We start from the raw sequence: 15,732 nt of genomic DNA on the forward strand, positions 1-15,732 counted from the left end.
TGTGTCCTATGACGAAGCATTGCACAACTTCTGCACATTCATCCAGACCACCGTGTATGGCATTGATGTTGGCAGCGTGAAAGAGAGTCCTCGGGTCAGGGAAATCAGAGCAAGAATCCTTCACAGTACAGTCTAAAGACATCAACTATACAGCACTTTGACTGGAAATGTTCTTGTGTTACTTTTGCAAGATACACCACACAAGTTGCTCAGTGTTATTTAGACATGTAAAGTTCCAGCAACGTTTTTACGTTTGACCTTTGGACAGCCTAGATATTAATTTATCTTTTACAAACAACACCTCTTCAAAGCACATGGAGACTTTGTTGACTCAGAGGTCATCAGTAATTTTTATTTTGAGCCTGCACCTTATGATAGAACCTTTGTTTCACAGCCTGTAAATGTGGCTCATCTTGTGACAGGCAAATACTAGACATGTTTAGGACTGTTATTTCTCAACTACAATCCTCAGGAGTTCTGAAAGTACTGTGCAGTGTTTAGTTGGTTCATTGGAGGAAAGTGTTAATGACATACAAGTACATGCAAAACAATCTGTTGACAAAATGTTTGTCATCAAGAGAAACCTCGGAAAAGTTGAATGTTTTGATCAGCTTGAAAATCCATTCTCATATCTTAACAGAATCTAAAAGGATGAGACATTTTGAGCAAAAATGGAAAATAGTTGAACCTGTAGAGCATGTTTTCCTGTGTGTGTTTTGATGTATTTAAAGCTGCTTGTGCATGCTCTAAGTAATTTGGAGACTGAAGAAATGATCAATGGTCACTTAAATGCATTTGTTATTGAGGATAAACTGGATGCTGTTGCACTGATCTGTGTAGATAATGTGGTGTATTATAGACCTTACAATGGGCAATTTTCAAATGACACTAATGACAAAATGTAGATTGTCCAATATTGTAGTTTTGTATATCTTTATGCGCTGTTTATTTGTGGTGTATCTGCTGTTTGAATACAGAGTATTTTGAACACTGTCCTGTTGTTTCTTTTAATGGGTAGAGTGCCTGTAGCTGTGAATACATTCTAATAAATTAATTAATACATTTTACTAAATTGTAGCAGTAGAGATATCAGAGATTAATGGGAGTTTATTGTAATCTGGCTAGTATTGATGATTTGACTGACACTAGTGTTAGTGTTAGACAATCAACACTATTCAGTGTTAAAATTTTAAACACCAGGGCTAGTGTAAAGTACTACCAACACTATTTGGTGTTAATTTTTAACACTTAACACCAGTGTAGAATATTGTTGACACTGGTCAGTGTTAGTCAGTATTAATCTTTAACTCTGTACAGTGTTAAAATAACACTAGGTCATTGTTAAAAATATGACACTTTGAAAAGTGTTAATTTAACACTCAAAAGAGTGGACACATATAGACACTTTTCTAGTGTTATATTTAACACTCACAGTGTCAATTTTACACTGGCGATTTTGCTGTGTAGAAAGCTAGCGGCTCTCCAACGGGAGAGTGAGAGACCAGTGTTGGACTGTTAGAACAGCTTTGAAATTCATATGAGTTGTTCGCACTAAAGTAAAAAGCACCATCACTTCATGCGGATACACAGCAAATCCAGCATGTCCAAATTAACACTGTCGGATTTGATTTCAACACTATTAAAGTGTCTATATGGGTCCACACCAGAGAGTGTTAATTTAACTCTTTTTGGAGAGTTGGTACGTTAACTCTGATTTAGTGTTAAACACCAAATCTGTCTGGAGTTGATAATTTAACACTTGGTGTTAAGAGTTTATATATTAACTCTCAAAGAGTATTTTAGTTTAACTACGTAAGAGTTATCTTCTAATTCATTCTAAAAAGCGGGAATTTTACTGTTCTGAACTTCTAGAAATTTCTTTTGGAAATAAACATTTACTAAAAAGATGCAATGGTTTTTGAAAAACATTTATTCTGAACTGTGCACCACAATTTCAAAACATTTTCTGAAAGACGTAACAGTATACATGTTCTCACTTTCATTAGAATTTTGTTTATCAAAAGGTCTGACATGGTAAATGCAAATAACAGCATCTCATCACTTATTTCTTCAATACAATATGCATGTCCTTCATTCATCCCTTTGTGGAACTTCAACGCACTTCTGCTCTCCCCCATATTCCATCTTCACAAGCATATCCTGTGCGGAGATCGAATAAAAATTAGTTGACACTAATTAATGGCACAAATAATCCAGTAAACAATTGCAGCACAGTAAAAAAAAAAAAAGAGAAAAAAAAGGAATCCTTTTTGAGCCATTACTTGTGTAAAGTATTTTCCCAAAAGACAAGGACGCAGGCAACAGGTAATACTGAACTAAATGTAAAACCTCAACCTTTTTCATTTTTACCTAAACTGTGTGCACAAAACTCTGGAGGGATCTATGCTAACGTAGAATCCAATCAGGACGTCAGCTACTGCTGTTTGCTCGTGTTTTTATTTTTATGGGCGATCGTTTTCAGGCTTCAAGTAGCACCATTATACCAACATTTCACATTCTAGACATTGTTTTAGGTGTATTTGACCAAAAGTTTGACTGAAAATTCACATGCAAGCTTTTTTTCAAGGCTGTGGTATTTGCCCGCAAAAAATACCTTTCAGCTAGCTAAAACAGAATATTATGCTATCAGCGAGCAACATGGCTAATGCCTTTCACACAGCTTTGTCTCAACTCCAAAGAGCCACAGAAGTAAAAGCTCATAATAATAATTGAAACAATCTTTGAAAAAATGACTTACCAAGCATGGCAAACAACTCAAATATGTAGAGCAAAATGTTCTGAAACGGCTTCACTTCAGCTTCGATTGGAGCCGTGCTGGGGGCGGAGTCTGTGAATTCTCTATTGGTGTCATACCCCCTGTAGGAGTTCAGAGTTAAGAGGTCAAGAGTTAATGTTTCCATTGTAACACCTCCAGATTTGACAGAGAAACACTCATTTTTAACACTCGATTTTAACTACTATCATTTTACACCTCAGAGTTACATTAAAAGAATGTGACTCTGCTTAGAGTAAAATTAACTCTACTTTTGCAAGAAGACTATTAACACCAAAACATTTAACACTTTTGAATTTGCTGTGTACCCTCTCGGCGCCAGCTGCGGTTGCAAGGCTGGAGCCGAACAAAAAACTCCCTGATAACCACTGTGTTTAGTCTGTTCATTCCCATTCCATGCAAGGCCACCTGGGTTGGCTGAAAGACTGTTTACTTAGCCTAGCAGGGCGAAGGACACTGTCTCAGCTGAACTCTGGACACGCACACACATACATATACACTGATATGCACACACTCATCCCCCCTCCCTTTCCAAACGCCTTCGACGCTTATTCCCTTCCAATGCTGACGGTGGATCAAGGAGACCAGCGCACAGGCTGCAGGCCCGGATGTACTGTCTAAATCGGTTGTCTCTCACCCTTTACCCACCCCTGTTGCTTGTCATGTGTTTCTTTGGTGTATTTAGAGTTTTTTTCATGTGCTATGTGCAGAGGTGTTTTTTTCTGTTCTCAAACTGATCTCCCTGTTGGAGCTCAGTCTGGGGGGGAGTTATTTTTTTTTTTCGCCTTATCTTTCCTCATGTGGTGCATCTTCCATTGTTATACCTCTCTTCCCCATGTGATGTTTGTGTAATGTATGTATGGTCAGAAGGGTAAGTCGGCGCTGGCAAAGGTCGGCAGCCTTAACCCAATTTCCTTCGGGGTCAACCTTCAGGATCAATAAAGTTTTATTGAATTGAATTGAATTGAATTGAATTGAATTGAATTGAATTGAAATTGCCCTCCGATGAATGCATCAGAAGGCATTTTGGAGAGCAAATTCCGATGCGTTCACTGGAGTGTGAATGTAGATTAAGTTTGCACTTGTGTTTAGAAGTACTTGCATGAGTGAGTGTGAATGAGGCATGTTGTATACAGCGCTTTGAGTACTCTGGGAGAGTAGAATAGCGCTATATAAGAATCAGTCCATTTACCATTACGTGAATTGTTTTTTTTCTTCTGTTTTTCACCATGTAATTCTATCATAAAGTATTGTTATTGTTAATTTATTTCAAACATGTAAACAATATACAGGTACATTTAGTAAAGAAAATAAGAGGGGGAAAATACTATACAAAAGTCAATACATTTCAATATTGCTACTGTTCAGATTCATTTACATGTTGAAAGGGAAGAAGTACACACTTATTTAATCCCACCCCTTTGCCAAAAGTTATCAGTTAATATTTAGTCAGCTTCCTTACTGATATAATCTGTAATAAAAATAGTGAACAGATTTCTGATATATACTATATACTATAATATCACATCATTATTTAAATAGAGACATTCACTTAATTTCAGTATTTAACCTTTCATTATAGTTTGAGAAGATCATATTTTTATAACTCTTCCTGAACTGTTTTATGTTTGATTTAATTCCATATTCAAACTGTTCCACAGTTTCACTCCATGCACAGAAACACAAGAGCTTTTTCTTGTGGTACGTACCTTCCCTGTTTTAAAGTTACAAAAAAACCCTTAAATTATAACTTCCTTCTTTACAGAAAAACAAAAAACATTTTCTGAATATTACCTGGTTCAGACTGCAAAAATAGTGAGTTTGTGGGTTCCCTATAACCTGCATTGTGGATGATTCGAACTGCTTTTTTCTTCTTCTTTTTTTTTAAGAGTAAAAAGTGAATGTAATGTCATTTTAAAGTTGTTGCCCCAGACCTCTGCCCAATAGCTTAAGTATGGTGAAACCAGTGAACAGTATAGAACGTGAAATGATGTTCTGTCGAATACCTGCTTTGCCTTGTTTAGTACTGCAATGCTTCGTTATACTTTAGAGTGAATATATCTTACGTGAGCTCTCCAGTTAAGTTTTTCATCTATTATTACCCCCACAAATTTATTTTCACTGACTCTTTCAATATCAACACCATTTATTTGAATCTTTGCATTTGTATTTAAACTACTATTTCCAAATAACATAAGTTTAGATTTATTCAAATTTAATGATAATTTATTTTTATCAAGCCAGAACTTCACTTTACTTATTTCATTAGTCATATCCCCCAATTAATTCTGCAGATCATCACCAGAGCAAAAAAAGTTTGTATCGTCAGCAAAGAGAACCATTTTTAATACTTTGGACACATTGGACAGATGTCGTTAATGTATAAGTTGAAGAATTTTGGACCCAAAACTGATCCTTGGGGTACACCACAAGCAATGTCCATACATAAAGAGCAACCACCATTTAATTTCACAAACTGCTTCCTGTCTATTAAAAACTCCGGACCCAATCTAAAACTACCCCTCTGACACCATAACGTTCCAGTTTTCTTATTAAAATATATCATGACCTATAGTGTCAAATGCCTTTGTCAAGTCTATGAATAACCCAGCCACATATTGCTTTTTGTCTATGGACTTTGTGATGTATTCTATTGAATCTAATAGTGCCAATGATGTTGATCTGAATCCGTACTGACTCTCGGTGAGTAGTTTATGTTTATCTATAAATTTTTCCAGTTGGTTGGTAAACAGTTTTTCAAGAATTTTTGAGAATTGAGGTAGTAAAGAGACTGTCTATCAGTGTATCCGGTTTTTCTGTGCTTCCCCAGGATCAGTGATTGTTCTTGCTAAATTTGGTCCAGCAGTTACAAAGAATTCATTGAGACTATTTGCCACAACATCCATATTGTATTCTTCATGGTCATTACAAATGAAATACTTGGGATAGTTCTTTTGTCCAGCCCCACGTTTTATAACACTGTTCAGTATTTCCCATCCATCCATCCATCCATCCATCCATCCATCCATCTTCATCCGCTTTATCCGGGGCCGGGTCGCGGGGGCAGCAGCCTAAGCAAAGAGGCCCAGACCTCCCTCTCCCCAGCCACCTCCTCCAGCTTATCCGGGGGAATACCAAGGCGTTCCCAGGCCAGCTGAGAGATATAATCTCTCCAGCGTGTCCTGGGTCTGCCCCGGGGCCTCCTCCCGGTGGGACATGCCTGGAACACCTCACCCAGGAGGCGCCCAGGGGGCATCCTTGTCAGATGCCCGAACCACCTCAGCTGGCTCCTTTCGATGTGGAGCAGCAGCTGCTCTACTCTGAGCCCCTCCCGGATGGCCGAACTTCTCACCCTATCTCTAAGGGAGAGGCCAGCCACCCTTGTATCCGCGATCTCGTTCTTTCGGTCACTACCCACAGCTCGTGGCCATAGGTGAGGGTAGGGACGTAGATCGACCGGTAAATTGAGAGCTTCGCTTTTACACTCAGCTCCCTCTTCACCACGACGGACCGGTGCAGCGTCCGCATTACTGCAGCTGCAGCCCCAATCCGTCTGTCGATCTCCGGCTCCCTTCTCCCATCACTCGCAAACAAGACCCCGAGATACTTGAACTCCTCCACTTGGGGCAGGAACTCATCCCCGACCCGGAGTGGGCACTCCACCCTTTTCCGGCTGAGAACCATGGCCTCAGATTTGGAGGTGCTGATCCTCATTCCCGCTGCTTCACACTCGGCTGCGAACCGTTCCAGTGCGAGCTGGAGGCCATCACCTGATGAAGCCAACAGAACCACATCATCTGCAAAAATCAGAGATGAGATTCTGAGGCCACCAAAGCGAAAGCCCTCCGCCACTTGGCTGCGCCTAGAAATTCTGTCCATAAAAATTATGAACAGAACCGGAGACAAAGGGCAGCCCTGGCGGAGCCCATCACCCACCGGGAACGAGTCCGACTTATTGCCGGCAATGCGAACCAAGCTCTTGCAACGGTTGTATAGGGATCGAATGGCCCGTAGCAATGGGCCAGACACCCCATATTCCCGCAACACCTCCCACAGGACACCCCGAGGGACACGGTCGAATGCCTTCTCCAAGTCCTTTCCAGCACCCTGGCATAGACTTTCCCAGGGAGGCTGAGGAGTGTGATCCCCCTGTAGTTGGAACACACCCTCCGGTCCCCCTTCTTAAAGATGGGGACCACCACCCCGGTCTGCCAGTCCACAGGTACTGCCCCTGATCTCCACGCAACATTGCAGAGGCGTGTCAACCAGGACAGCCCTACAACGTCCAGAGCCTTCAGGAACTCGGGGCGGACCTCATCAACACCAGGGGCTCTGCCACCAAGGAGTTGTTTAACTGCCTCAGTGACCTCGCCCCCGGAAATTGGCGGGTCATTCCCCTTATCCCCAGACTCTGCTTCCTCCTCGGAAGACGTGTCAGTGGGATTAAGGAGGTCCTCGAAGTATTCCTTCCACCGCCTGACAATTATTTTATAACACTGTTCAGTATTTCCCATAATCTTTTAATATTATTTCTAGTTATATCTAATTGCTTCATATCCTTCATATCCTTTATCCATATCTAAGTATATTAGTTAACCTATTTTTATATCTTTTGTATCTGATTTCTGCATTTTTAGTTCTCTTTCTTAAGAAATGTCTGTATAGAGCATTTTTCTTTATACATGCATTTTGCAGACCTTTTGTTATCCATGGACAGTTCATATATTTATGTTTCCTACTATATTGCTTTATTGGACAGCTGGTATTGTACACTAATGTAAATATTCAAAGGAATTCATTATACGCACTATTAACGTCATGTTCCTGATACAGTGGGGCAAAAAAGTATTTAGTCAGCCACCGATTGTGCAAGTTCCCCCACCTAAAATGATGACAGAGGTCAGTAATTTGCACCAGAGGTACACTTCAACTGTGAGAGACAGAATGTGAAAAAAAATAATCCATGAATCCACATGGTAGGATTTGTAAAGAATTTATTCGTAAATCAGGGTGGAAAATAAGTATTTGGTCAATAACAAAAATACAACTCAATACTTTGTAACATAACCTTTGTTGGCAATAACAGAGGTCAAACGTTTACTATAGGTCTTTACCAGGTTTGCACACACAGTAGCTGGTATTTTGGCCCATTCCTCCATGCAGATCTTCTCGAGAGCAGTGATGTTTTGGGGCTGTCGCCGAGCAACACAGACTTTCAACTCCCGCCACAGATTTTCTATGGGGTTGAGGTCTGGAGACTGGCTAGGCCACTCCAGGACTTTCAAATGCTTCTTACGGAGCCACTCCTTTGTTGCCCGGGCGGTGTGTTTTGGATCATTGTCATGTTGGAAGACCCAGCCTCGTTTCATCTTCAAAGTTCTGTCCCCCTGGCAGAAAAACAGCCCCATAGCATGATGTTTCCACCCCCTTGCTTCACAGTAGGTATGGTGTTCTTGGGATGCAACTCAGTATTCTTCTTCCTCCAAACACGGCGAGTTGAGTTTATACCAAAAAGTTCTACTTTGGTTTCATCTGACCACATGACATTCTCCCAATCCTCTGCTGTATCATCCATGTGCTCTCTGGCAAACTTCAGACGGGCCTGGACATGCACTGGCTTCAGCAGCGGAACACGTCTGGCACTGCGGGATTTGATTCCCTGCCGTCGTAGTGTGTTACTGATGGTGACCTTTGTTACTTTGGTCCCAGCTCTCTGCAGGTCATTCACCAGGTCCCCCCGTGTGGTTCTGGGATCTTTGCTCACCGTTCTCATGATCATTTTGACCCCACGGGATGAGATCTTGCGTGGAGCCCCAGATCGAGGGAGATTATCAGTGGTCTTGTATGCCTTCCATTTTCTGATGATTGCTCCCACAGTTGATTTTTTCACACCAAGCTGCTTGCCTATTGTAGATTCACTCTTCCCAGTCTGGTGCAGGTCTACAATACTTTTCCTGGTGTCCTTCGAAAGCTCTTTGGTCTTGGCCATGGCGGAGTTTGGAGTCTGACTGTTTGAGGCTGTGGACAGGTGTCTTTTATACAGATGATGAGTTCAAACAGGTGCCATTCATACAGGTAACGAGTGGGGGACAGAAAAGCTTCTTACAGAAGACGTTACAGGTCTGTGAGAGCCAGAGATTTTCCTTGTTTGAGGTGACCAAATACTTATTTTCCACCCTGATTTACGAATAAATTCTTTACAAATCCTACCATGTGAATTCATGGATTTTTTTTTCACATTCTGTCTCTCACAGTTGAAGTGTACCTCTGGTGCAAATTACTGACCTCTGTCATCATTTTAAGTGGGGGAACTTGCACAATCGGTGGCTGACTAAATACTTTTTTGCCCCACTGTATACTTCACCCCAGTTCTGTTTCAATAAATCTTTTTTAAATGCATTCATTCTTTCTTCTGTTCTTACTCGCATGTACATTTTTTTTAAATTGTTCATTTTATTGATCTTGTAATTCCTATCATAGATTGTAAAAAAAATTGGAAGATGGTCACTTATTTTCAACTTCATTTGTAAAAATGTTGTCTATGAGAGTTGCACAATGTGATGTGATCCTGGTGGGTCTAGTAATTTTAGAGAATAGGTTTATAAAGTACATTGCGTTTATAAATTTGTCAGTGGTTTTATGTTTATTTGGGTTTAGCAAAGCAATATTGAGATCTCCACAAATGAGAACTTTTTTTGTGACCTATTTCAATAAATTTTTCTTCTATCCAGTCTTTAAATGTCTCAATACTACTACCTGGAGCTCTGTATATACAGCTAATTATTACATTTTTACTTTTCTTTACAAATTTCAACTGTAATGGTTTCCAGTACATTATCAATCACCATCGTCATCTTATCCACCACATTAAATTTCAAGGATTTGTCCACATACAAGGCCACTCCTCCTCCAGTAATTTAGTTGTCAGTGGTCTTTCATGCCAAGTAATTAGCATGACAAAATCAGTAAATATATCTATGTGGTAGTTTAATTTTGCTTGGTCATCTTAATGTTGGGCTCCTCCATTTGCATTAGGATCTTTCATATGAAGAATTCCAGTAAACAGTTATCAAATATGGGTTTCAGTCAGCAATCAATGTGGTTATTAAGAATTATTAGCATTAATGTTCAGTTCGGTGTGTTTAGTATAAAATGTTAACAGGGCTGAGACTAGCTTCTTTACCACCTGTTAGAAGATGTAGCCTCAGATCCTCCTCAAATACTAATGTGAAGAAAAAAAGATGAAAGGTGAAAAGGACCGATTATTCTGAATACCAAATGGCTGTTTTTCTTAATAGAAACACACTCATTTTTGAGTTCGGATGTGGTTTGACATTTTGTGTGTATTTTTGCAGATTGTAGTCATTTTTTTGCAAAGAAAGAAAGAGAAGAGGTGGGTTTTTTTTGTTTTTTTTGCCCGTGTACTGAGTTAGGGGAAGTCCAAAAGTCAGAAGATAGAAGGTGCCTCACGCCTCTGTGAAAATGATGAGAGGGGCTAAAACATCGATATCAGAGGGGCAAAAAAAGAAGAAAAGTCATTATTCAAAGTAATTATACTCCACTTAGAAAGTCTGTATTTTGTACAAATTGTCAAGTTTGTCAGTTTGCCTGACTCATCCAGACCTTTATGTCTTTAAGATATACTTATATTTGACTAAGTGAACAGTTTCATCTGTCCTATATCTAGATAAATATGGCTGGGCTCTGACATCGTAGTAATGCAGTGTTTTTAATAATTCTTAAACAGCACTTTGTTTAAGCAAAAACAAAGTGCTGTTGACTGCTGCACTTATTAGTCTGTAAAATTTCAGATCTGTGTCAGAGATTATCCCAAGGTTCCTAGCCTGTGTTTTAAGGAGTTATAAAACTCCCAGGTAATTCTTCAGCTTCTCAGTTAATAATTAATAGAGCTCTGTTTTAGCCTCCTTTAACTATAGTAAAATGCAGGCCATCCATTTTTCGACATGAATCCATATGAAATGGTGATTTCCAAAATTCAAAGTGTAAACCTAATGCATTGCAATTAAAAAGGATGATATGTTGGCAAATAATTTGACCTAGAGGGGGCATGTACAAAGAAAAAAAGACAAGGTAGAACCCCGTGGAAGTCCAGCAGTCATAATAGCTGATGTAGAAAAGTATTACCAGTGTTACCTGAAAAAGTCTAAGAGAAAGTTTAATTTAAGCCACTTAACATGAATCTGAATATGACTGGCTATATATAAATCACAACACCCAAATTATAACTTCTTTGACATGTTTTAGCCATCTGCTACAGATTATTGTTACTGCAGTTCGGCATTTATAGATCTGGTAGAACAAGTTATTGTTAAAATCAACTGTTTTAAATTGTGAAATAAATTTTAGCCAAAGATCATTTTCAGACTCTGGCCATATGTTTGAGATAAAGTCCGAATGCCACATGTGATTATATAATGCGAATGAGAATCTAAACACATAGAGAACCTAAAACTTCAGCATGGTCCATTTAAACTTAACATGTTTGTACTGATCACGATAAAAAGAAAAGCTTGCTTGAACTTTTCTAGGTTAGCTTGCACATGGATGCAAAACACTAAATCTGAACAAACATTTAATTTTTCATCCTGTTTTTAATACAGTTTAAATGTCAGTGTGGTTCACATGCAAATGCAGCTACTGCTAATGCATTAATATAGATAACACGCTGTGTCTTTGTGTGTGTTGCTGTGCGCGCTCAAAAATGGTACATCCTGGAGGAAATGACTTTGCCTTTTTGTTGTTGTTTGTTTTTGGGAGGTTTTCGGGTGGTTCAGGTGATATGCAAAGACTTCACATGATGCTCTTTGACAGTATATCAGGTGGAATCAAATCAGCAGTTGAGAACAGATCAGTCGCAGGTCAACCAGCAGGTAAGTCACTGACTGAAGTCGTTGACTGTTTTCTTAGTCTGTGTAACAGAGGACAAAATGAGGCAGGATTTTCTGTTTTATCACCTGTTTATAGAACTTATTCTTGTTGTATTCGTATTAATGTATTTCTATATGTGTTTGTGTGTGACTGCATGAACAAAAAAGAGTGAGGAATCAGAATCATCTGTATCTTATCAGCCCCATGATTTTTTACTTTATTCATGTACACATGAATCTGTGCAGGAGAACCAAGAAGCACTCAGTACTGAAGTGAGTACAATCCTTCAACTCTTTGAGTGACTAAACTTTGGAAACAAACCATCCCAGCGGTCTCTAAGAAAACTGACTACCTGAAGAATGGAGAGAAACAAGAAAACCGTTTATTCACTGTTTATTCTGCTGCTACTGCTACTGGTCTGCAAAAGTGAGGAGTGTCCCAGGCTTCCAAAGAGTTAGTCGTCTTCTTTCCCCCCCTCTTGATTTATATCATATAACAAACTTTAAGATCTGTTGTTTGACATATTTACTCATTTTCATTTAATCTCTCCTGTTTTAATTCTCACAGATCTCACTTGCTACACTGACTACAATAGAAACATCACATGTTTGTGGAACAGCAAATACGTGTCTGATGACACTGCATGCACCATACATGCTCACTATAAATCTCGACGCCTGTAAGGACCTCGGTCACAAAGAGAAATCCTCAACACATAAATACTCACAATACATAAATCACACCTGTTATCATGTGCACCAAAAAGAGATTAATACTGTTTTTTTTTTCAGTTCTTACAGCGCTTCCTGTCACCTAAAGCCTTTTGATGTCTCCAGACCAGCTCTAAAGAAGTGCTCCCTGATCTTTGAAATTGAATACACTGTGAGTGTGTGGAAAAATCAAATTGTTTTCAAGCCCCAGATATACAATCATATGTCCTATATGTCAGTTTGTAGTCTAAGTAGTGATCGATGTTGGATTAATTTTAAAAACTGGTTAGCCAAATTTATCAAGCACATACCACAGTTAACGAAAGAGAGAGGGGTCAGTGAGCAGGGATCTTTAAAAATTGTTTTTTGCCAGAATCATTCTCTTTGACTTTTCCATGTTCTGTATTTGAAGTGAAGTTTAAGGTAATTATAGCTTTTGTCCAGCTTCTTTTTAATGGCATGAAAGTGAAATTGCAATGAAATCTGAAAGTACAGAAAAATCCTTTTAAGTGAATCTATTATTTCTCATTTTCCGCTTCTGATATTTTAATTTCTATTTTACTAGACTTTTGCCTGTTGAACAGTTCAAACTGCACCGCTTTAGTCTTGTACTGAGTGATGATACATGTACTCGTTATCTGTCTAAAAGAAGCTTCATCTCTTCTCTCTTTATAGCTGCTCTCTGTTTATACCAACTCTGTTGTCTGATTGGCTATTTGTGACTCCAATCTTTGACTTTGGCAAACTTCAAATTTGATTTAAACATTTTTTTTTCCAGTTTCTGTCTTTCCATGAGTTGTCCCTTAATCTGAGCTGCAACCAAATGAAGCAGAGTTTAATCACTTCCTTCATGCCATCCTGTCACAGTGAGTGTAATCTACAGTATAAATACTGGCTCTTTGTGATTTACAGTGCGAGCTATTCATGGTGACCTAAAACAACTGTGTGTGTGATCTTGCAGTAAAGGTGAATCCTCCTGCAGAGCCAAAAGTCAACTTCACGTCTGTTTCCTGGTTGTCCCAAGTCCACAAACATGAAAGGATCAGTTCATACAAAAGTAAAGTGCAGTGGAAGAAGCAGGATCAGTCATGGAGTGTAAGTTTAGATTTTGTGACACAATGTGAACAAGTTTAAGTGTAAAGTGATCTTAAAAGTGCACGTTTAAATGACAACCCTGTGGCTGTGTGAATCCAAGCAAGATTTATTCTCAACCCCGCACTGCTTTCTGTCTGTCAGGATCCCGCTGTGCGCAAAACACGTGGCATTCAATGTGGGCAGGAGTGCAAGGCAGAGCTGAAGCCACATTTGCTGATCCAAGGCGAGAGGTATGAGGCACGCGTTCGTGTGCGGTCTATTTTTCAGCACCGCAAGGGAGCCTGGAGTGACTGGAGCCCAACTGCATCATGGAAGTCACAAGCAGGAAAAAAGAAACAAACTTAGCATGTGTAATTGCTATAAACTTTCACAGCACACATTGCAACCTGTACCCAGATATTTAAAATCACAGATGTACGGGATGTATATAAAACTTAGGTTTTTGGTAGCACTTAATAATAATGTCACAATGTTAAGAATTATTAATGTTTTAGTAAGGTATTAGCAAGTGTTTAATTCATACTAACAGTGAGTTACTATCAGTGATAGCTGTACATGGTGTTGTAGTAACAGATGTATAAATATATGTGTATTTAAAAATGACATACTGAGGAGGAGTAATTATATATAAAACATGGAGTACACACTGTTAGGTTCATTTTTGAGAGAGAGAAGACAAACATGCTCAAAGCGCGTTGTCTTAAATGTATTAAGCATTTGAAGGCTCAAGTTAAAAAACAGCTGCCGAATCTCTTTGCTCGCTCAGGAGAGCCAAACGAACAAAGAGCAGCACACCCAAATAGTATAGACTTTTATGGTGGGTCACAGAAACAGAATGTTAACATGATTGGTGGAATCAGTTGAGGGTGGCCTTCGGTCTGATACTGGTGCACGTTTCTTCTTCTGCACCTCTCTGGATATCAGCCTTATATGGAGATGACCCTTTCGCAGGCAACACTCCCATTACCATGGCAACCACCTGTCGTTCTCCAGCCTGGCCTGTAGAGTTCAAGAAGGGGGGTTGTCTTGTAGCTATCACAACCTCCATCCACATTCCTGTGAAGGATCTTCCCCCTGTTTGTCTGCCAGCATCAGAGTGAATCCAGACCATTCTTCAATACATTGTGTGCAGTAAAGGATAAACAAATGTGTGTTGCTAATCATCAAGTGTTAGCCTTAAAGATAATAAATCCCATCAACACTTATTACCTCAATAATGCTTAAAAGTGTAATATTATTATAAAGTTCTACCAAGTTTTTTAACTGTGACATGATTTTTTTTTTTTTTTTTTGCGAGGAGGGTTTGTTCTCCACCACAGTACGTTCATAATAAAAGAATCAAAAGAATAAAAGAATACATTTTTATAGTCACACAACGCATGCTTCTTATTAAGTGAAGACAAAACAGAAGAAAGACCTCCAAACAAACAGTAACTGAATGATGCTGCAGTAAAGGAATGGGGCTGTCTTATGCAAAAGATTTGAATTCAGACATTAATAATAATAGTAATTAAATGAAGGGTAAATATGTAAACTAAATAAGATAAGATAAAACTTTATTAATCCCTCGGGTGGGTTCCTCTGGGAAATTCGGTTTACAAAAAAAAGCACAGCACCATATATATATATGTATGTATATGTGTATATATATATATATATATATATGCCTTCCAGTTCCAGTAGCCCACTTTTCGTCAGGGTGCTCTGGTTCCTCAACACCTGACGCGGACCTTGTTGATCCGGGCGACGTCCGAGCCGGCATGCCTTCATATTTATCTGTCTCGCTCATGTCTGCGGTAGGCTTGCTTAGCATAGGGAGTCTAGCCTTAGGACCCTTACTGGATACAGACGCCCCAGGCAGGAATCGAACTTGCGATCCTCTGTTCCAAAGGCGTGTAGTCTAACCACTACGCTATCCAGCTGTATATATATATATACACACACACATATGTATATATATATATATACAGCTGGATAGCGTAGTGGTTAGACTACACGCCTTTGGAACAGAGGATCGCAAGTATATGTATGTATGTATATATATATATATATATATATATATATATATATATATATATATATATGCGCAGTATCAGTCAGTCATTTTTTAGGTTATTTGATAGAAAAAAAGGATCATGTGCTCATAAACATACATAGAACAGTGGATAACAGTGACACATTGTTAAACACGGCATTGGTCACTGTTTAATTCCTCATTCTTTAAGCATTACTCGTCCTTAGTTT

General features: G+C 39.1%; 1 protein-coding gene across 1 annotated transcript; it reads left to right on the top strand.

Annotated features, from left to right (window-relative positions):
• Positions 1–11,666: 11,666 nt before the first annotated feature.
• On the top strand, positions 11,667–14,751 carry LOC113023344 (interleukin-2 receptor subunit beta-like). Its single transcript, XM_026169360.1, has 7 exons — positions 11,667–11,685; positions 11,929–12,136; positions 12,251–12,362; positions 12,475–12,565; positions 13,172–13,259; positions 13,355–13,488; positions 13,630–14,751. Exons 2-7 carry the CDS (start codon positions 12,043–12,045, stop codon positions 13,831–13,833), a joined length of 723 nt encoding a protein of 240 aa, XP_026025145.1. The 5' UTR covers positions 11,667–11,685; positions 11,929–12,042; the 3' UTR covers positions 13,834–14,751.
• Positions 14,752–15,732: the final 981 nt, after the last annotated feature.

The sequence above is a fragment of the Astatotilapia calliptera genome, chromosome 6 (assembly GCF_900246225.1).
Source record: "Astatotilapia calliptera chromosome 6, fAstCal1.2, whole genome shotgun sequence".
Classification (NCBI taxonomy): Eukaryota; Metazoa; Chordata; class Actinopteri; order Cichliformes; family Cichlidae; genus Astatotilapia; species Astatotilapia calliptera.

Bases quoted from the DNA above. Each gene is read 5' to 3' on its own strand.
- LOC113023344 (XM_026169360.1), top strand. From the start codon at position 12,043: ATGGAGAGAAACAAGAAAACCGTTTATTCACTGTTTATTCTGCTGCTA. The intron at 12,566-13,171 runs GTGAGTGTGTGG...TTTTTTTTCCAG, and splicing joins TCTTTGAAATTGAATACACT to TTTCTGTCTTTCCATGAGTT. The intron at 13,260-13,354 runs GTGAGTGTAATC...GTGATCTTGCAG, and splicing joins CTTCATGCCATCCTGTCACA to TAAAGGTGAATCCTCCTGCA.